Source organism: Leptonychotes weddellii, chromosome 4 (assembly GCF_054177405.1).
Source record: "Leptonychotes weddellii isolate Sample4059 chromosome 4, ASM5417740v2, whole genome shotgun sequence".
Taxonomy (NCBI): domain Eukaryota; kingdom Metazoa; phylum Chordata; class Mammalia; order Carnivora; family Phocidae; genus Leptonychotes; species Leptonychotes weddellii.
The window spans coordinates 117,053,209-117,074,657 of record NC_138372.1 but is presented as its reverse complement, the minus strand read 5'-3'; the positions used below and the strand labels follow the sequence as shown (position 1 = coordinate 117,074,657).

The following is a 21,449-nucleotide window of genomic DNA, read 5'->3' as shown; positions in this document are numbered from 1 at the left end:
GAGAACAGAGAGTCAGCATGAATGACGAGGTGGGGCGGGGGGCAGGGGGCGTAGTTTATTAATCAGCAAGAAAAGTAACTTCGGCAATTACTTATGTGATCAACACTAGTATGTAGGTTTGACGAGGGGAGAGTTCATGTTTAGAGAAAACAGCAATCATCGTCAAAGTAGCATTATATCTAGAATGTGATACTTTTTAGAGAAATTCAAACATAAATGAAGCTATTCCTTAAGACCAGCTTTGGGGACACTCGCAGTGAGCAGGACTTTCCTGTATGTGGTTACAGTGCTGATTTGCTCTGTGGGGCAAACTAACCGAGGTAATGAGACGGTATTTTCCCACTTTCAGGATAAACAAGCCCCTGATACAGCATCTCATCTAAGTAGATGGTAACAATGGGAATTTGAGTGTATGGCGCCCTAAGTTGTTAATGGCTGTTCCCGAACATTACCCCATTTAAACATTTTTTTTCTTTAAGGTGTAATGTGAAAAAAAGGGAACACAATGCTTTTCTCTACAATATTGGTGATCACTAAGAATCACACTGTCAGTGGCATGTAAGTTAATTCTTTAAATTTAATCAGTCCTTTATAAAACTTCCCAATTAATTAGTAAAAGATGGCTTATTTTAATAGCCTTAAACATCGGTCGCTATTTAAACAAGACATTCTAAAAAAAAAAAAAGCAATCACATAATAGTTTATAGTAATTTACAAGTGGATGGTATACATTTAGATACAGAGGTAGAAGTCCACTTCAACAACATTTCACTAAAACACATTTACCAAATTCAAGGCACAAAATAGTTTGCTTTACAAAAAAATACTGTAAAAATGTCAATTGCTGTTCTACAATGTGAATAAAACTTTCAAAAGAATCTTTACAACCTTCCATACGTACTCCATAGAATATGATTTTTTTCCCCCTCACTAATCATAGTTGGCACAAAAATGGGGACTTTTTTTTTTAATGCAGAAGCTCCCATTTTTAGAAACTGTTCCTTTGCAGAGCTGCTATGTATTCTAGATAAAAGTCCATTCAAATAAATGAAGCACAGCAACTTCCTGAGGAAAGGGCACTTTCTGGATGCAGCAAAATTCACAGGTAGAAAATGTATGACCTTTGTGGATAACTAGGTCTCCAGAGGAATAGAGCCTTAAGGAAAGATTTCAGAGACAAAATTAAAAATTTGGCTAACACTTTAGTCCTTATGACTTTAAAAAAGAGACCTGATCCCTGTTAATGTAACAATCAAACATCATTTACTTTGAATTGATGGAGATTTCAAAATTCCTTTTTAAAAGAGCTGTACCCACAAACACCACGAACAGCCACACGGGCTTTGCAAAACTGAAACTTAGAAAACATGAGAAAATATAGCACTATCAGTCCTTGAAGTTGCAAGGGTGTCAATTGGCTAGAGTTTAATTACAAGAATTAATAAACTCTATGGAGATTAAAAAAAAAACACCACACAGGTGAAACACACTGTCGTTATCATCTCTAGACTTTCTGCTCTTTAAGAAAAATAATGGTAGCCTGGAGACGTCACACAGTGCTTGTCTAAAAGATTTGACTCGTTTTAGGGTTCTGCCTCAAAGGACCCTGTTGGCAACAACATAAGCTCACTTTTGCTGATCACATTTTCCAAGTATTCTAGTCGGTTAATTTGCACTTTATTTATTTTTTTAAAGTTGATTAAAAAAAAAAGTCAACATGGGTTTAGAATCCAGAGAATGTCAGTAATGCTGATGTGGATCAAACACCTTGATCGTCTTCTGATAGAAATGATATTCCGTACAAAAAAGATCCTTAGATGCCATTTTTCGCTTCATTATTGTTTGTGGCTTGTTTTCTTTGAGCAATAAACGGGTACATACACTTGTCTGCTCCTAGGAACCGATACATGCACACAACTGCTTCAAAAGGGAGGATGCTGAAAAAAGAAAGGGGTCTGTTAGTGAGTGCACTCCGGCTCTCGGTAGGTTCTGGGGGTGGGCACGGGGAGACCTGACCCAGGAGGGAACCCACAGAGTTACCTCTTCATGAAAGTCACGATGTACATGAGGCGGGGGGTGCAGATCATGGGCTGGTCGGTGAGGATGGCCTTCATGGCCTGCTTCACACAGTAATCAGGCTTCAGAGGGGGCAGAAAAGGCTCAATTTCTTTCCTGAAAGTTAAATATTCAAAAAATGAAATTAAGCATAAACACAAAGTAGGGAATACTGGAAATACACATCCAAACATTAACAGTGAGGTTATCTAAGTGTCAGGATCTTAGGTCCATTTTGTTTTCTGCATTGTATTTTTCTGTATTTTCCAAATTTTCCTACTATGAATATATTTTATTTGCATACTCTAGAAAAGGGGTTAAAAAAAAAAAAGCAAAATTGGTCTGCTTTTCTGTAAGGTGAGACAATGTTTTATTTTATTTTTTTTAAGATTTTATTTATTTATTTGACAGACAGAGACACAGCGAGAGAGGGAACACAAGCGGGGGGGTGGGAGAGGAAGAAGCAGGCTTCCCGCCGAGCAGGGAGCCCGATGTGGGGCTCGATCCCAGGACCCTGGGACCATGACCTGAGCCGAAGGCAGACGCTTAACGACTGAGCCACCCAGGCGCCCCGAGACAATGTTTTTAAAATGCCTTAAAATGTATTTCATATTATTTTTCTATTTTTTTCAGTAGAAAAAGAAGAGGGTGTCTGGCATAACAAACACTAAACCCAAACACGATACCAAACTTTTAGTGCTGAGTGTTGTTAGAATGATGGCGTGTAAGTAACACTGGCGTAACTTTTCTGAGTGAAGTAAGTCAGCGATATACTTTCCTGGATGCCCCAAGAGGGAAAACCAAGGTATTTTCTCTCAGGGGTCTCTGAAATGAAGTGCATATAGACATCCTACCTTCAGCTGAATTCATTACATGACACGTTGAAATAACCTAACAGTATAATTTATTCCTTTCACTTTTCATTGTCCCACCACAGCTTTGGACACCTGTCATATGCTAAATAGGAAACAACTAAATAGGAAACAGGGCTCCTTAGACCCTAGGCAATTGGCTCTTAAGTATACAAGACGAAGAGACAAACCAACACACACACACGTGTGCGTGCGCTTGGGAAAAGCGGCAGAGCTCAAGTCCGTTCCCAGTCCAGACTTGGAGTCAGCCAGAGATTGGAATGACTCAAATGGAGCTCCACCTACTTCACAGTGTGGCCAGCTTCAGGATGTGTTAAGAACAGCCCTGACCAACGGGGAACTGGTTCGGTTATCTACCCTTGCCTTGCAAATTCATCCAAGCAAAGATCTCAAAGTAAGCATGTCTTTACAAGTATCCTTTTAATGATTCGTGGTTTTGTTTACTCTGCTAGTTCAAGTCAGACGTGACCTGACATTTATATTCCCATATGCCTCCTTTCAAAGTGTGTGGGTATTTCATTTCGTTTTTAGTAAATCTAAATAGTTCTTCTCATTCTGTTACAGTGAATCTACCTACATATACTCTCTGTGAAAAGAAAGCTCCCAAATCTGGAGGGCAATATTCAAAGGGCTTTTTAGAAGAAAGGCTTACTCTTTTGTGACAGTCACATTGTTTCATATCCAAATCAAAGTCACATTCATTTACCAACACTAATACTAAAGAAACAAAATAACTCCTAAGGAAGTAGCTTCTAAGGGAAACCCTGGATATTTATGTTTCCTCCTTGAAGGTACAAGAGGCCAATTCCTGTCTGATGCTTCCAGATTGACTTCCTCACATTAGTATCAGCATGGTACCAGACCCTCACTCGTTAATCTTATTCACCTGAATTTTACAAACCTTGATCAATGAGGTTTGTAACAGGTTTAATTGTCAAATGATAAAGTGCAAGATCCAATTCTACGTATTCTCCCAATATGGAAAGATGGTTTCTAAAACAGCTTTTTATCAGTAATAAGACAGGTTCTCACTGACCTGATTCGGCAGCCTCGGAACATGCCCGTGTCTACAAGGTAAGGGCAAACCAACGTTGTTTTAATTCCATCCTTTTCAGCAGCCTTTAACTCATGGCTCAGGGATTCGTGAAAACCCACCACTCCAAATTTACTGGCACAATAATCCTGAGTTAGAGGGGGAGAGAACAGAAACACTAAGTATGTGCACGATCTCCCACCAAACCGACCAAACCCAAGCTTCCCTGATCCTATTACTTTGGTTGCATGTTTGATACAGAAGGTTACAGGTGACTAAGCAAAGAAAAGGAAAGCATTTTCAAAGACAGATATCTGATGTGGTTCAGTGCAGAAATAATATTTTCAAAGCAACAGCAGAAACAGACGAACACTTTTTGCCACATCGACCAAGTATCGTATTACTTTGGGGAAGTTACCATAAAGGATTTTATAAAAGCTAACAAGCTGGAGCTAAAAATGGAGAGAGGTTCACTTTGAAGTGTCTGGAAAATTTACAAATGGTCTCTTGCTCAGTAAAGGAGAATGAAAATCCAGTTTGCTTCATTATCGCTAGGAGAGAAAGGCAAATCTAGCTTAGGTTATAAGTTATTATGGATCTGATTTTCTCTTTAGGGTAAAGTAAAAATGGAAATGGTAAATATCCCTTGTAAACTTAAGCCAGACCTTAATCTAAGAGCACATGGTATAGAAAGTTCTTATCCCTTACCCCACCTTAAATGTAGGAATGGAAATGTAGAACGTGGAAGCCATCTATTCTGTGTCCTTCTGCCTATCTGCATGGGGGTGAGGTTTTCAATTTTATGCCAGAAGCACCCAGAGGACAAACAACACAGAACGATATACATACACATGCTTTACTATTGGAATATGGTAAAGAGTGGGGTTTGATTAAGCCCAGTTCTGCAAACTTAACAAAGCAAGACACCTCACATCCACCATAACCATCTCCTCTGATGGACTGATACAAGATAGTTCACTTTTGGCAAGCTGACCCAGACAGGACGTCAACCTTTGGCCTCACGTATCTGTTTCCCAGGGTACCGCCACTGCCCTCCACGGTTTCATTCTTGACCCTGTGCCTCCCCGCCATCATCAAGCAAAACTGCTAAGGAAAGTGGGGCATGCTGAGGACTAGCAGTCCTACTTTTCCTGCTGCTGAGGCTTTGTCAAACTAGGGTAAGTGATTTTATGGCAGCAGGTATTAGAGGTACGCTTCAGCAGCTGGCCCTGGGCTACTGCAGAACATTCCACACACAGCACACAGGTCGAGCAGAGTGCTCTCATGAATGTATGGGCAGCAGGCACTCTTCGGAGGACTTTGGTATACTCGACGCAAGATAAACCGATTGAAGGAAGGAAATGCTTTATATCTCACAAACCTCAACTCCAGCAGTACTGAACAATCCCAAGGAACTTGCAACTGTCACAATATGACCATGATTAATCTCCAGCATGGTAGGAAGAAAAGCCTTTGTGGTCTGAAAGAAAAGTAAGAGTCAAGCTTTAGAAGAGACACTGTGAATTTCATTTAAAAGCCAATCCTACCTAATGTTTTAGCGACATAACGAAATCAGTTTTACCCACATAATGGTACATTTTCCAATTTGTTTCAAGATCTTACACATCTACCAGAAGAGAAGATCCTTTGATTGTCTGGTTAGCATAACACCATTATCGTTGGTGTGGCAGGCCTATTAGAAGCCGTGACCAACAAGACCGTAACACAAGAGTTTTTGGGGACAATCGCCAGAGATGAAAAGAAAGCCATTAGTCGAAGGCTCTTTATCACCTTTCAAGTGATAGTTATCTGCTAATCTAAACTACTCCCAGGTCAGGGATCTTTTTATGCTCATGACACTTTAACACAGCTATCTCACGGTCTGTGAGGGGCCTCCAGCTTACCCATGAATAAGTGCCTTGTATTAATGTCTCCCTTATGGCTATGTCTAAACAGGAAGAGACCCCCGAATGAAGAGATCGTCCAGCATCATCTTCCAGCATCCAAAGTTTTACCGAAGTGTACTAACAGGAGGTAGAGTATTTCAGGATGTAAAAATGCAGGATAAAAGTACAGGATCATTATAATGAGAAATGTGTCCTATGCTAACGGACAGGAGCTTCCAGCATTCTGAATGACCACACTCCCCTGGGGGGCTTACAGGGCAGTGACTTTCCCACAGAAGCAGGTATCAGTGTAGCTGAGCACGTGGCAGTTCCAGGGCAATAGACCCTTATTTCTTATTCACTAAACTCTTTCTTCCCCCTCTGGCTCTTTCACCTTCAAGACACAAGGCTGTATTTAAAAATAAAAAAAAAAAAAATTACTTCAAATTGCTTAAGATGATCTATTAACTACTCTACCAGGCTCCCAACAGTTTTATAACCTGCTTCTTAAAAGAAAGCAGCAAAGAGCAATCTGTCTACTGTTGGGTTATATCCCATTGCCAACACAGCTTCCCCATGATTTATGAAGTTAAAAAAACCCAAACAATACACAGTGGACTTAAAGAAGACTTGCATGCCCTTCTCTAAGGATTTCCTGGCTAAGGGATCACTGAAGTTTTGCATAAATATCTAATTTGTTACAATAACTTATGCATGTACAAGATCAAAAACAGTCACTCCATTTATTTTGAAGTTTCTCTGCATTCCAATCCATGATGCACACAGTTGCCAGATGAATGTCTGTGACGTGTCCCAAGGTCTTTCCCAGTCCGACTCCTGATCATCATGCCCCTCACCACCGACTCATACCCCATCTGTCTGGGCCTCCTCACTGTGGTTATCCAGGGCACACTTATTCTCACCTGTGAGGTTTTACCCATGAACTCTTCTCTTCTCTGACAATCTACTCCCAATGCCCTCATACGTAATTCAAAGTATAATATTAATCACATGTTTACAAAGCCTCTTGCGCTTTTCAATGTGCTTATGTTACAGGGGCTTCCAAATAATTCTTTACTGAAGGTGTTGAGCCTTTATGTAATTCTACACCACCTTGACTTTGTATTTCTTTAAGACGTGGTCAGTACCATTTGCAATTACATGTTTTGTGGTATTTTGATTTTAATTGTTTATATTTATTTGCCCAGCTGCCTCAGACTAAGCTGGAAGATATTGACTATTTTTTCAAAGATTATGGGAGGACTACTACCCTGTGATGGGCACTGTGGAGGAGAGAATGTGAATAACATTCCTTGTGAACTTTGGAGACCTGGCTTACTGCTGGAGTGTCTCTCTTCCAAGAGACATATGTCTCAGCTGGATTTTACTTCTTTGCAGAAGTGGGAATGGTTAGGGTAATTAGGATAGTAATTATTATTTTGGTGTGCTTGTTAGCCAAAAAAGGCAAGAACTGGTACTTTAGGTCATTATATGTTCAATTTTTTTTAAAAAAAATTTTTTTATTGTTATGTTAACCCCCATACATTACATCATTAGTTTTAGATATAGTGTTCCATGATTCATTGTTTGTGCATAACACCCAGTGCTCCATGCAGAACGTGCCCTCCTCAATACCCATCACCAGGCTAACCCATCCTCCCACCCCCCTCCCCTCTAGAACCCTTAGTTTGTTTTTCAGAGTCCATAGTCTCTCATGGTTCGTCTACCCCTCCGATTTCCCCCCCTTCATTCTTCCCCTCCTGCTACATTCTTCTTCTTCTTTTTCTTTCTTAACATATATTGCATTATTTGTTTCAGAGGTACAGATCTGAGATTCAACAGTCTTGCACAATTCACAGCGCTTACCAGAGCACATACCCTCCCATTATATGTTCAATTTTAAGCTCTACATCTTATATATGGCCATCATATCACAGAACTGCAATAAAGTAACATCATAAAGAAGGATATATATTCCAATTTAAATAAGAAAACATATCCTTAAGTAATCAAGTCTATAAGTCCTCTTTTAAGTATCTGGTTAACTGTTCCCAGGTTAGCTAAAAAAAAGTATAAAATGTATTCTTGATGCGACTCAGAGATCATTTCTCAGTATTAAAAGTTTGCCTAGTCTTGAAAGACAGGGATAGATTTAGTACAAAGGATCCTACCGTTAAGTTCTTAAGTGGGGAGTCTCAATATTAAATCCCAAGAAATTACACACAATATAGAACACCAATAAGAACTTGCTGCTTAATTACCTGGCGAGTCCGCATCCCTGATCCTGTTTTTTCACATCGCCAGTGACCACTCGCTCTAGCTGGTGGCTGGCCCTGGCTGGAAACACATGGGCACTGAGCAGGTTGGTGCTAATGACTTCCCCGGACTCGTGTGCGATGCTGTTGCCTGCAGGTGTTAAATGACTAATCCAGATCCCCAGTACTACATAAAGGTAGGTGATAGAAGATTAACAAGTTCTTAACTGTTTTTTAAGTTTAATTTGTTGCATGGTTCTGAAACTGATTAATGACCCCTCCCGTTTTCCTGAAATTAGTCTGTGGTATTAACTTACTCCTTCAACGATTATTTCTTGAACATCTATTACATGCAGGTACTGTTTTATGATCTGGCCAAGCAATGACAGCTAAAATGGGAGCTGATTCTGTGCTTGTCTCTGAGCAGAATTTACACTTACCAGCACTTAATTGTGTTAAATCAGTATATCAAGTATAATAGTTCTAGTTTATGCACAGGGTACTCTGGCTGCATATTCTAAAAAATGTGACTTGGGTCTGCTTTCCTCACTCCCTGCCCTCCCTCCAATTAGTTTGGAGGAACATTTAAGCTACTGGTTTTGTATTTAAAGGAAAAAAGAAAAAAAGAGAAGGGAAACAAAAGAATCCAAATATGGCTTAGTGACCAAAATCTTCTCCAGTTGTGGGCTGTAAACATTTTTCCGGGAAATATGCTTCACTTTGAGTAACTAAGTAAAGTGTGACACAGTTTTGTTTTAATATAAAGCTTTCTTTAGAGAGGGAGAGTTAAAAAAAAAAAAAAAAAAAGGTAGTGGCAGGGCAGTGTCTAGTTTAAAATATGTGATTTCTTTGCCTAATAAGGGACAAACACAGCTTTCTGGATAAATGAAATCCAACGTGTCACTGCATTTTCTACATCCTAAGACAAAGGCCTATATTCTTTGTTTAGGAAGTGCACCGATCATAGGTCTAATACTACAATTACAACAACCGCTACCCATGTTGAGCACAACAAACAAGGTTCAGGAAACTAGGAGCTGAAAAAAGCCATCCAAGGCCAGGGTCAGCCTGGGAACCCAGACTCATTGTCTTCTAAGGCTGGGGTCAAACACTCAGCTCCTACTGTGTGCCAGGCAAGCCTGGGATAAGAGCATTCACATTAGGACCATTCGGGTTTCTTTTTAAACTTGGGTTTTCAGGGCTCACCCTGGAGCCGGATCCACGTGACTGAGCACGAAGGCTGTTAATCATTTCCTTTGCTGCCTGAATGCAGGCGAGCAATTACTGCTTGCGCCGTATTTCCACAACCCCAAGTCCTGCCTTATGTCTGGGGCACATTACCAAATAAACTTTGATCAACACTCATTCTATCCCTTACTTTACAAGAAAAATGCTATAAATAGGTGGCTAGAAAAGCATCACATTTTCAGGAATTTTCCCAAGAAACCTGACTAGTTTTCTTTTCTAATTACTCTTGCCCTCAACAGTCTGGTAGATGACATCTGAGATACAGCATATTCCGTCCCTGACACAGCTTGACAGCACAAAGAAATCTGGCACTTTGCAATGAATTATTAATGCGCACAAATATTGCAGCATGTACGAGATGGGGACCAGCAAAAGGTGAAGTGCTAGTTGCCATGACACCAGTCAGTTCAAGCTAAGGTTCATGATCTTTAACTTTGTCTCAAAGAGTCATTAAAAGAACATCAAGGGCAAATCTAAGCGCACACCCAAATGGCTTAAGTAGAAATTCACGCGTGTGCTGCCATCAGTGAATCTGAGAGGGGCAACTCAGATCACTCACCGAACACCTGGACTGCCGTGTTACCTTCACTAGAAGGATGGATTACTTGGATCACAAGTGACCACCTAGTACAATGACCTCTAAAGTACAGAGTTAGTTGGTGCCAGAGGTGGCTGGCAAGGTTAGCTAGATGCTTAACCTAAGCCAGAGAACTGCACTCCATCGCTGTGTCCTTTTGTTCAAATGTCTATGAAACAGAGGAGGCCTTACAGTTCTTCATCAGGAAAAAATGGCTGACTCTTGATCTAGGGGGGTCTCAGAGTCAGCAACCCATATGCACTAATTGGTATGGTCAGTGGGAGAATTTAAAGCTGGAATGGACCTAGGGATCACTTTATCTGCAAAAAGAGAGCACTCGTACTAATGAACTCTGGCTAAAAAGTGTGGAGATAGACCTTGGCACACCCATGAGTAATTTTATCACAAGACTCCCAATACCATAATCGGCCACCAGCTGACTGGGTTGCTATGTGACTAAAAAGAAAAAAAAGAAGGGGGGGGGAAGGACATTGAAATGGACCCTGACATTCTTATGAAACATACTTAAGTCTAATGTCGCTATAGCTCCTCAGGGTTCCTCTTCAAAGCCCTGGGCACTTTGAAAGATAATGTAAAGGTCATATTTCTAATATGAACAAGAATTTCTTAAACAGAAGTGTGACTGGACATAGACATGACATGTCCTATCTCGAGAAATCTTTGAAAGTTAGGTTTACGCCAAATTAACTTCCAACAGTTCTAACCCTCTAGATCATTCTTGGTGCTCTTAATGACACACTGGGATGCAGGGCCTGCAGCTGCACTGTCAGGGCAAATTAGCCTAAAGTTAAACAAAAGAGAATGTGAAGAAATGTGGTATCCGGCAAAGTCTGGCTTTGAAATGTTTGAGACTGATGACATTTTAAAGGTGTAGCTAAAACACCCAGAATGTGTTCTCTGTATTTGTAAGCCATTCCAGGTTAATGGACACCAAGGAAAAAGCCAAGTTAATTTCTCGAAGAAGGAAAAGGCCGCATACCGTATTTTTGTGTGTTCATGTAACTGTCTTATGGTCAATTCCAGAAAAGGCATCTTTTAAAAAGAATCCTTTTAAAATGTTTAATTCTCATTTGAACACCCAAGAAACAGGAGACTTTTGTTTCTAAGGAGGGCCATAAATCATATTATGATGGGAAAAGGATTAACACCATCAGCACATGTATAATAGTTTTCTGATGTGTAAGGATTTTCAGAATCTCCAAATAAGAGCAGTATATAAACAATCTGAGAAAAAAGAAACCCAAAAACGACAATCAAGACTCCACTGAACAAAGAACATCTAACTGGACATCCTTATAGTACCCCTCCAAGTAGTTCAATAATTCTACTTGGTGTTTTGCTCCTTCTGCCTCTGTTGCTACCAGAGTAACTTATCTTTATCAGAATCACAAAGGAACGTACTGTTTATTTACAAGGCTAAAATGACATCTGGTGGCACTCTTCTCCGAACACTCAGTCACTGCTCCTGGAAAACTGTGATTCAGTAGTACACACTATTGAAGGCTCTGTGCAAATAGAGGGAACGGTGTTAAAAAGGCGAATAGGATAGGGGCACCTGGGTGGCTCAGTCGTTAAGCATCTGCCTTTGGCTCAGGTCATGATCCCAGGGTCCTGGGATCGAGCCCCACATCGGGCTCCCTGCTCAGTGGGAAGCCTGCTTCTCCCTCCCCCACTCCCCCTGTTTGTGTTCCCTCTCTCGCTGTCTCTCTCTGTCAAATAAATAAATAAAATCTTAAAAAAAAAAAAAGACAAATAGGATAAATCATTAGCGTGTTTAAAGATGGAAAAATGGTGACATACCCCCAAGCTAACCTGGGAAAGGAACATATGGCTAGATAAATACTCTTAATTCTGGGGGCGCCTGGGTGGCTCAGCCGTTGAGCGGCTGCCTTCGGCTCAGGTCGTGATCCCGGGGTCCTGGGATCGAGCCCCGCATCGGGCTCGCTGCTCGGCGGGGAAGCCTGCTTCTCCCTCTCCCACTCCCCCTGCTTGTGTTCCCTCTCTCGCTGTCTCTCTCTCTGTCAAATAAATAAATAAAATCTTTAAAAAAAAATAAATAAATAAATAAATACTCTTAATTCTGTAGATCTAAAGGCTATCTGCTTAGTAAACATACTGACCACCAAACTAAGAAATTTCACTTTGACCACAGAACGTGATAGTTGAAATTTTTCACTAAAAAATTATCTTTAATTAGGAAGTAAAAACTAAATCTATACTTGCTAGCAATGTACTGACTTTAAATCTTTTAGTTGCATTTGACAGCACAAATTCTGAAATTCATGTAACTGAATGACAGCTTTTTTTCCCTCTTTCCTAGTTGGGTGTGTTTGTGGAGACAGAAAAGTCTCCTGACAAACTGTGCAACACAGCCCCAAGACAGTGAAGCCTGGAACTACTCTCTCAGACTTCACAAAATCTCCTATCAGATTGACACATACCGCTCTGTCTTTAGCCAAGAGGAGAAACTACAGAGTATGTCCTAACTATTGAATTCTTACCAATGTGACATCTACCATACTTTTATTATTTTGAGGCTACAGGGATTAGTGTAACACTTGAAGGCATCAGCAGTTAATGCTTAACACACATGCACTGGTATACTCCTACAGTTCCCCTACAACCAAGAAGCTAATAAAAGAGCTAGGCTTTTCAAAGGAACACCTAGATGATGACTCCATTAGTTATTCAGCAAAAATAAGTGCTTCATTAACTTGCCTTCCCAATGCTAACACATGGGATGAATCTAGCCCAAGGCAGCCACTCAGACATCGACATTCCCTTGCATTTTAGGGTTTGCTATGCAGAAATACCAGAAAGGAGGTGACTGAAAACTCAATCTGTCTGGAAAGGACACTGGTCTTTGGAGTCCAAAAACCACATGGTCCCAGCTGCCAATCAACTAACCATCCTTGTTACTTGACCTCTTTGAATCTTGATTTTAACTCATTTGTGAGACAAAAAGAGGAGGTTCTCCAAGGTTTCTTTGTTCAAAGATGTTATGACGACTTACGTCCAATAATTCTTTCTTCGATTCCTACCACGCATTGGAAATACAAGTTGTAACACTGAGGTGTACCTTGCATAAGACTCTCGTAAATGACTCAGCAAGGTATCAGGTCCATTAGTGCAGAGGCCAGCAGCTGGTGAACAGTAAAAATCTGTTCATTAAACATTTATATGATGTCATGACTCTGCCTTTTAAAATAAAGTAACTTGAATTCATGCCTCTTACATATTAACGAAGTTACACATTCTCTGCAAAATAATCGTTTTTCTGTGTTTTAGGGTTCATGGAAGTTCAGGATGTTAAAAGAAACTGAATGCTGAACAGAGTTTGTGAAGTGCTGTTTTCCTGGACCCTCCCCCTGGCTGAGTCCTAGATCATCAAAGGAGTGTTCCATGATCTCCTTCAAGCTCAGGCCCCTTTCCCTATTTAATAACGCTTTATAGAATAATGAAAATAACCCACAAAATTGCAGCCAAATAGTCTGCTAAACATGTTGTCATTAATCCCTTTGCTTTGCCCCAAACTCAAATCACATCCCAGAAACTGTAATAAAGACAGATCTTCCAAAGGGCAGAGGCTCCGGTTCTGCTCTAGTGACTAGTAACCACTTCCATGAGGCATAAACACTGCACACAAGCTCAGCCACTGCTCAGGCCATTTGAAGGGGCAGAACTCCTTTGTCCCTTCTTCCCCCATTCCAACAGCATAGCCCAACAGTGTCCTCAAGATCACCTTCCATCATCCTTTGTATTTTGTATGTCTGAACAGTTTAAATTCTCCCTCACTTCCTAGTTTGCTTACTGTGGAGTCTTTAAAAAAATTATAAGATTGCGGGGCACCTGGGTGGCTCAGTCGGTTAAGTGTCTGCCTTCAGCTCAGGTCATGATCCCAGGGTCCTGGGATCGAGTCTTGCATCGGGCTTCTTGCTCAGAGGGGAGCCTGCTTCTCCCTCTGCCTGCTGCTCCCCCTGTTCGTGCTCACTCTCTGTCTCTCTCTCTGACAAATAAATAAATAACATCTTTAAAAAAAATAAAAATTAAAAAATTAAAATCTTTACCTAAATGAAAGGTAAAATAATCAAGAGGTCACTCCTGAAAACTTATTTGATTCTTAAGCTTGCACGGTAGCAACACAGAATTTACTCATTATATATGAGAGTCTGAGGGGTACCTATACTGTATTAGGCACTGTTAAAGAGAAAACTTTGTGAACCTCTGAAAGAACATGCACAGTAGCAAATCAAGTTCCATACAGTCCAGTGATGATTTTTTCTAAGCTTTGGTTCTCATAGCATAATGACATTTTTCTAGGTTCGGAAGGCATCCTGGGCTTTAAAAAAAACCTCACAACTTAAATTTGAGCTCAAAAGCCTATTAGTTTTAGTTTATATGTCCGTATCTTCGAACTACCACTCCACTACTAAATTAAGAAATATCTTCAAGGACAGTAATTGCAGATCCAGCAACTGGTCTGGTATATTCTAGCTTCCTCATGGGAGAACAGTACTAAAGTGGAGTAGAAGACAGCAGTAATCACTTGTCAATCACAATTCTGGCTAAACCCCCTAAAACATTACTAAATTGTGAAAACTAAAAAGGAAGACTTCCCCTTAGGTATCGCAAGTGTATGAGACATCATGCCCTCTGTTATCCAATACTGGAAGCCAACGATACGCCAGGGGCCAGGAGTGGAGGAAGGGGGTATACACAACAGGCAAGGTGGTAACTTACTTCCTGGGTGGGAAGAATGTAGCTCTTCACTGCAGGGTCTTGACTTTGTTTCATGATGCTTATGGCTTTGGAAACTCCACCCTGGGCATAGCCACCAAGGGGAACAGTGAGCAAGATAGCACCTGCACTCTTCCTTTTAGATACCAGACCGGACTCCAAAAAAACAAAAACAAAAACAAAAAAAAACCTAGACTAGGATTGGAACACAGAGTGTGTGGTCTGGCATTTTTCTTGTCTATGAGATTCCTAAAGGGCTGATTAGCTAAGGAAAGAAAAACAAAAAGGCAGCAGGAAGAAGAATATTGAGAAAGTGGAAAGGAAAATGCATATTCAAGACCAGTTCCTCTTCAAACTTAGATGTGCCAAAGAATCACCTGGGATCTGGAATCAACTACAGATTCTGATCCAGTAGGTCTGGGAGGGGGCCTGAGGGTCTGCTTTTCTAACGTGTAGCTTGCCTGGTGATGCTGTTGATGCCGCTGCCCTGGCCCACAAGCTGAGCACAAGGTTCTAGGGTGGGCTGGGGAATCTGTCTACTTTAAACCTTAAGTGGCCTCACATCAATTTCTCCTAGAAACTCAGCAAAACTGCAAGATTTCACTACCCTCTAGCCTACCCGTGTTCTCTGAACCAGCATATTAGAGGTTGGGAAGCCCCACTCTCCACTCCCCACACCCTTTCCCCAACAATGTTTATAAGCTAAGGGCTGGTTCAAACCAACGTCAAGCTCACCCAGAATCTTCTATGGACAACTATGAGAGTTTATGGACAGATTCTCTGTATATTTGCATTGGATCCATTTTTAGCACTAGCAAGTCCCTCTGCTGTGGTTTGAATGCTTGTGTCTCCAAAATTCATGTTGAAATCTAATGCTCATTGTGATGGGTTAGAAGGTGGGGCCTTAGGGACCCCTCAGGAATGGGAGCAGTGTCCTTCTAATAGAGGCCCCAGAGAGGCCTCTCACCCCTTCTGCCGTGTGAGGTTTTAGCAGACAGCGGTCTACCAACCAAGTGGGTCCTCACCAGACTTGGAATCTGCTGGCATCCTCATCTTCTTGGACTTCCAACCTCCAGAATAGTGAGACATACATTCCTGTTGTCTGTAACACAGCCAGTGTCCAGCATTCTGTTCTAGCAGTGCAGATGGACTAAATGGACTAAGACACCCCAGAGCCATTAGAACAACCTCACAGATGCAGATCGAGGAGGCTTCAATGTCCTCTCCCCACATCCATAGAGGCTTTGAAGGCTCAGCTTTCAAGACAGGGCTTTCAGCCTTAGCCTTTACCTGTTCCGTTTTTCTCATTTACTTTCTGAAGCTTTCATGCTTTGGTAAGCCTGCGAGGAAATCATGCGTAGGAAAAACTTAGCCCTTTACAAATCAGATGCTTGGGCCATTAAGTTTGGACGCCATCAACTGGGCAAAAGTGCATCATTTTGAAAATCCATAATTAGTATTTCCAAAGGAAAAACTTATGGAGTTATCTGGAATTCTAATCCCATAAGATTATTATGTAACAGAATAAAGGTTTTATATATTCTAGGAGGTAAGCTTTTAAAAAAAAATAACAACAGCAAAAAACAAAAAACTAAAACCATCCTGTTACTGACATTTTGGTAACAAGTATTTATAGAACTTTGTGCAGCCAATCCTTGTTGAAGTGCCCTGTTTATTCGCTTTTTGTGTCCAGCTTGTCAGTGTTGACATGTGAACTAGGAAAAGCAAGGAAGCTAAGTGACCAAGGATATCCTACAGTCTTCTCAATTAAGTAACCACCTCAGATGTGAACCATGGAAAATTACAGAAAAAGCATGGAAAAACACATGAATTGGCCTGTAGTAATAAAATTCTAACGTGGTATTGGCTCTTTAGTCTAGAATTTTACATTCTTGTCTAATTTATGGAGCAAACTTTCTGGTGGTATTAAGCTAGGTGTTCATTAGTCATTGCTAAATGAACTATGCTAGTAAAAAAAAAAAAAAAAATCAACATTTGAAGGTGGATTCTTTCATTATACCAAAGGGCAAAAGCATAAGTGACTCATAGGAAAATCTACTAGGAGCTTTGAACATGTAACCCAGGTGAGTATTTGTAGAGATTCTAAACTACAGTCCTAGCATAAGGGACTGGGTCCTAGCTTCTTTCCCCAGGGGTGACCTTAGGCAATTCCTATAACCTCTCTCGTTTGTTTCCTCATCCATAAAAATGGGGATAATGGCTCTACTTAATTCAGAGTTGCTTTGAGGCTCAAATGAGAGAAGAGTGTTTATGAAAGGGTCTGTAAAATTTAAGTGCTATATAAAAGTACGGGAAATGCACTCCAGGCTCATTAAGCATATATTTATAGGCTCTTTTGGTTATAAGTGCTATCTATTTTTGGTTATATTGTTTCTTCAAGTTTCTGCAATTCCTGGTTCTTCTTTTGTATGGCTCCCAGGCCTCCCTGTCCTCCAGGCAGTGCCAGACTACGCTTCCGGCAGAAACCCACTACCTGACCACCAGAAGAAGCCTCAAAACCATAGTGCTGAGCAGCTGCTTCGGCTGCCCAACCCCTTTCATCCAGAATCCTAGCCGATGCTGGGAAACAACGCTTTCCAGTAACACCTCTTCTCTAATCCTTTCCTTTAGTCCTCTTTTACTAGGAGCAGGCAACAACAGTTTTAAAATATAAATTATAACGCTCGACAGAGAAGAGTCCAGCAGACATAAAAATACTAAAAGTTAGCACAGAACTATTTTAAGGTAATTTATTATACCTGATGTTTCTTTTTCCCAAGGGACTGTAGAACTATCCCATTTTTAAAAATCCTTGAGAAATCAGTAGGGGGCAGTATGTTAAGTGCAATTTGCAGGTGGGAAAATTCAGGCTTTGAATTTTAAGTTTCACTTGTCCTCAAAATACCCATGTGCTTACATAAGTTACACCACAAATATTTTCCCACTTACACTGATTTGGGAAGTGTTATTTTGAGCCCCATTGTTTAGAATAACACTAAGAAGCTGAACCTTGTTAATATTTAAAAATTCCAGTACTAAGCTATTTGAAAGGCAAGAAACTCGTATTTTACGCAAGCAGCAAATGAGAAACACCACGGTTTCCCCAAACCAAAACCAAAACCAAAAAAAACCACACACAACAACAACAATACAACCTTTACAATGTTAACACAGTTGCCATCTTTTCACACATAACTTTGTGTGATCTTTGAGTTTCACAGACCAAGTAATGTTTTGTTTCCAAATGTGAATTCCTTGTAAGTGGCTCGTCAGTTGCGCTAATTTGACAGCACTCAAGGCTGCGGCAGTAATTGCCCTCACTTGTTAAATATTCTAGCAGCATTTGCTGCAGTGTTGAAAGTTTTATGATCATTATGAGAGGATATTCAATTTTTCCCCGTGGTTCACTTAATTTTAGTTTCAGAGCATTTAGGAAAATGGTCCCTGACAGGTGTGAACTTGAGTTTTAAGAGAATTGACAAATAAAGTAAAGAGAAAAAGGAATTCAAGAATGGGCCATGCTGGGTAAAATCAAGTAAACGATGTTAGCATTGCTCGTGTTGAAAGGCATACCCTCCAGTGCTGGGATGGCGTAAGCCTGCAAACCCAGGCGGACGGGGACTGATTGGCTGGCCAAAAGTGTCAGGGTAATCGTGATTAAATCCCAAGGCCAGGCTCTGACAACCTTTACTCTGCACAATGGTATCTTAACAGTGTTAGGTCACAACACAGGGAAGTTCCCTAAGGCTGCCCTACCACAAGGACTGGCTGTATGCTCTACCTGTCCACCCAGTATTTTCAAAGAAAGAATTACAAGATTCCATTCTCTGGGTTATTTTCCCATTACGTTTACAAGAGGTCGCAGCCTAAAAGGAATTTTTTAGGTTAATAGAAACTATAAGAAAGGGTTAGTTCTGTGAATAGCTAACTCCTATAGTAAATTCTGAGATAAAAAAAATCACTAATTAAACCAAGAGAGATTAACACATTTTAATCGGATCCCCAGAGTTCCAGGCTCAAAACATTGGATTTAACTCATTCAGTTGATACAGGGAGTAGTTCCCTATTTCTTAAGGACTATCAGAGTTTGTCATACTCCAAAGATTAGCTACAAAAGGCCCTTTATCTTGGGAAAATTACTGCTTGTGAGTGCAGGAGGAAATAAGATACAAATCCACCCTGCCAGGACACCCCCTAGTGGAAATTCAGCATAGTACAATTTGGGGTTCCAAAAACATCCTGGGTATTTAGGACTTAAACAGTGGCTCAAATTGGCTTTTTCCAGTCTGTTGGCTATAACTGCACCATAGTAACGAGGCTTTTATTCACTGAGCATTCTAAAACAAGCAAACAAACATGTCATCTACACATCTATCCATATAGGCCGGTATCTGGATTAAATGGAGGCAAACTGGCTATCATTTGAATGAGGCTTAATTTTAGTTTCTGTTTCAGAAAGTTTAGATGAGTCTGCTATTAATATTCCTTAACTGAAGGAACTTAAAAAAAAGGGGTTTCCTACTTTATTTTTTTTATTTAAATTTTAGCTAGTGAACATACAAGGCATTTCCTACTTCAAAAAATTATTCTAAGTCCCAAATGAGGTTATTAAACTTCTTGAAAATAATTTTATTCAAGTTAACTAAAGTCAATTCACTAGAATTTGCCAAAGATCTTAAAAATCTGAAAAATGGTTAGGGTAAAAACAAATTTAAGGGCAGAGAATAAATCGGGAGAATGTGAACAGTTCAGTATTTGGCCATGGGGCTTGTAGCTCTTCTCTAGGCCCCGGTCACCCAATCCTGCAATAAATGGCTGAGGACCCCACCTGGGGAACACTCCTCCATTCAGCCTTTCTGAAAAAGCTATTCAATCAGTGTTAGCACAGGTTAAAGAATGCTTTCACTTTGACGTGTCCTATAGATTAATTTCTACTATGCTATCTACAGATAATGGATAAAGTCCTAGATGTAGAAATAACAAGGGAGGAAAGAACAAACACCAACTTCGCTTCTAGGAATCGAGATAAATAGCACACAATCAAACAAGAGTGGGCCATTCCCCGAACTGGGACTTTTAAACTTTTAAACTACTCTACAAGGACCGCCCCTTTAATCCATAAAGATACCATTAAGTCAACATGAAAGTATTTTGAATATTTTCTCCCTCTCCCAGAAGTAGTGATACATGTTTAAAGTATTCAACTTCTTTTGTCTCCCAGTAAGACAGGTCTCAGGTGGCAGAACAGCCGAGTGCAGCACAGGGCTTCATCAGGGCACAGTGAGGTGTCCAGCCCACCCGGAGTTTAGGGTTGACCAGGAGATATAATAGGCAATGAATTTGGAAGGCAGGTGGAAATCAGCTTTAGAAGATCTAAGCTGCCATGCTAATGAGCTTGGACTTCATGCTGTGAACAATATGGCTACCCAAAGGTTTGGAGTAGGTTCTTAGCATAATCCTTAAGCACGCATGTAATAAATTCGAGTCTGCTTAGATAACCATAGGTTGAAGAGCAAAAGCTGGGAACGGGGAAAGAAGTTCAGAGAACTTTCTTTCCAAAGTCCAGGCAAGAGGTGATGGAAGCACAGGGGAGGACACAGGACTGGGAAGGAGGGGATCAAGTACATGGTAGCAACACAACAGTCAGGACCCATGGATGTGGGTAGGATGGAGAATTAAAGATACTGCTGATGTTCCCAAGCCTGGTCCTGGCCATACCAGGGGATTCAAGAAGGGGCAAAAAGTTCTGAAACTTGTTGATTTTAGGGAATGAGTGAAACAGCCAAGACAGTTGTGTGAACTTGGGAACTGTCTCAGAAATCAGACGAAGCCACTGAAATCAACAAATTACCCCGCTAGGGGTACACAGTGAGAAGAGGTTTGAGCATGTAGTACTAGTCATTCCATCTCAGAAGCAGGGAGGCCAAGAGGACTGGGAAGACAGAAGAGAAGCAGGAGAAAGTGGGCTTATCATGGAAACTAAAGGCTGGAGTTTCAGAGATGGTTAACAGGATCACATTCTGTAGCAAGATCAAGCTGCACACTGGGTTTGGCAGTGAGGGGGGCACTGCTATTTCTTCATATGATCTTGGTTACTTAGCAATATTTTCTAAACAACTGAGATAACCGGACGCAGGTTCGAACACACATCAAAGATGTTGCAAAGATTTTTATAGGATGGTGCCCTGCTCATACCAGTTATGTAAAGTGACATTTTATCATGTCATAGATGTTGATTTCTAGTAGCAATAGAAGCAATTTGGGCCTACCATGTAACCTACCAAATATAGAAACTCAATGTTTAAGGGGCAGGTGATCTTATTTTGTGTTAGGAAACAAGGCTATGAAAAGACCCTGTCAGGGATACAGTCCCAAGTATCCGAGGAGTTGCTTCCTGAGAGATGTTTTTAAATGGTACCACAAGAATTAATAAGATAAAGTATGCTTACTCCATGTCAATTTACAGTTCAGTTCAAGACCTAGAAAGTCTTCCTGAAGCTTGACTTTTATGCATATGATATTTATTTAACAACAGAAGCCAGTTCTAGTATAGACTTAAAAACTGGCCGTGAATTCCAACTTTTTAGTAGCTATCCTAAGATAGGAAAATAATACTTCATAAAGTATATGGTATAACAATTCTTAATATTATGGTTTGAAGGAGGAAGTACTGGCCAAGTAGTTTTATAGGAATACCTAATGATTTTTTTTTTTAAGATTCTAAATCTAAGAGGCCTCGAACAAAACTAGGTTTCTCTAACCAGA

General features: G+C 40.5%; 1 protein-coding gene across 1 annotated transcript in view; it reads right to left on the bottom strand.

Annotated features, from left to right (window-relative positions):
- Positions 1-559: 559 nt before the first annotated feature.
- The window catches only part of RDH10 (retinol dehydrogenase 10), a 28,344-nt gene continuing 7,454 nt past the window's right edge, over positions 560-21,449 (bottom strand). Inside the window, exons 3-6 of the mRNA XM_006737079.3 lie at positions 5,342-5,440; positions 3,964-4,109; positions 2,041-2,172; positions 560-1,937 (exon numbers count right to left, since the gene is read on the bottom strand). Of these exons, the coding sequence (XP_006737142.1) occupies positions 1,814-1,937; positions 2,041-2,172; positions 3,964-4,109; positions 5,342-5,440 (501 nt within the window). The 3' untranslated portion in view covers positions 560-1,813. The remainder of the gene's footprint in view (positions 1,938-2,040; positions 2,173-3,963; positions 4,110-5,341; positions 5,441-21,449) is intronic.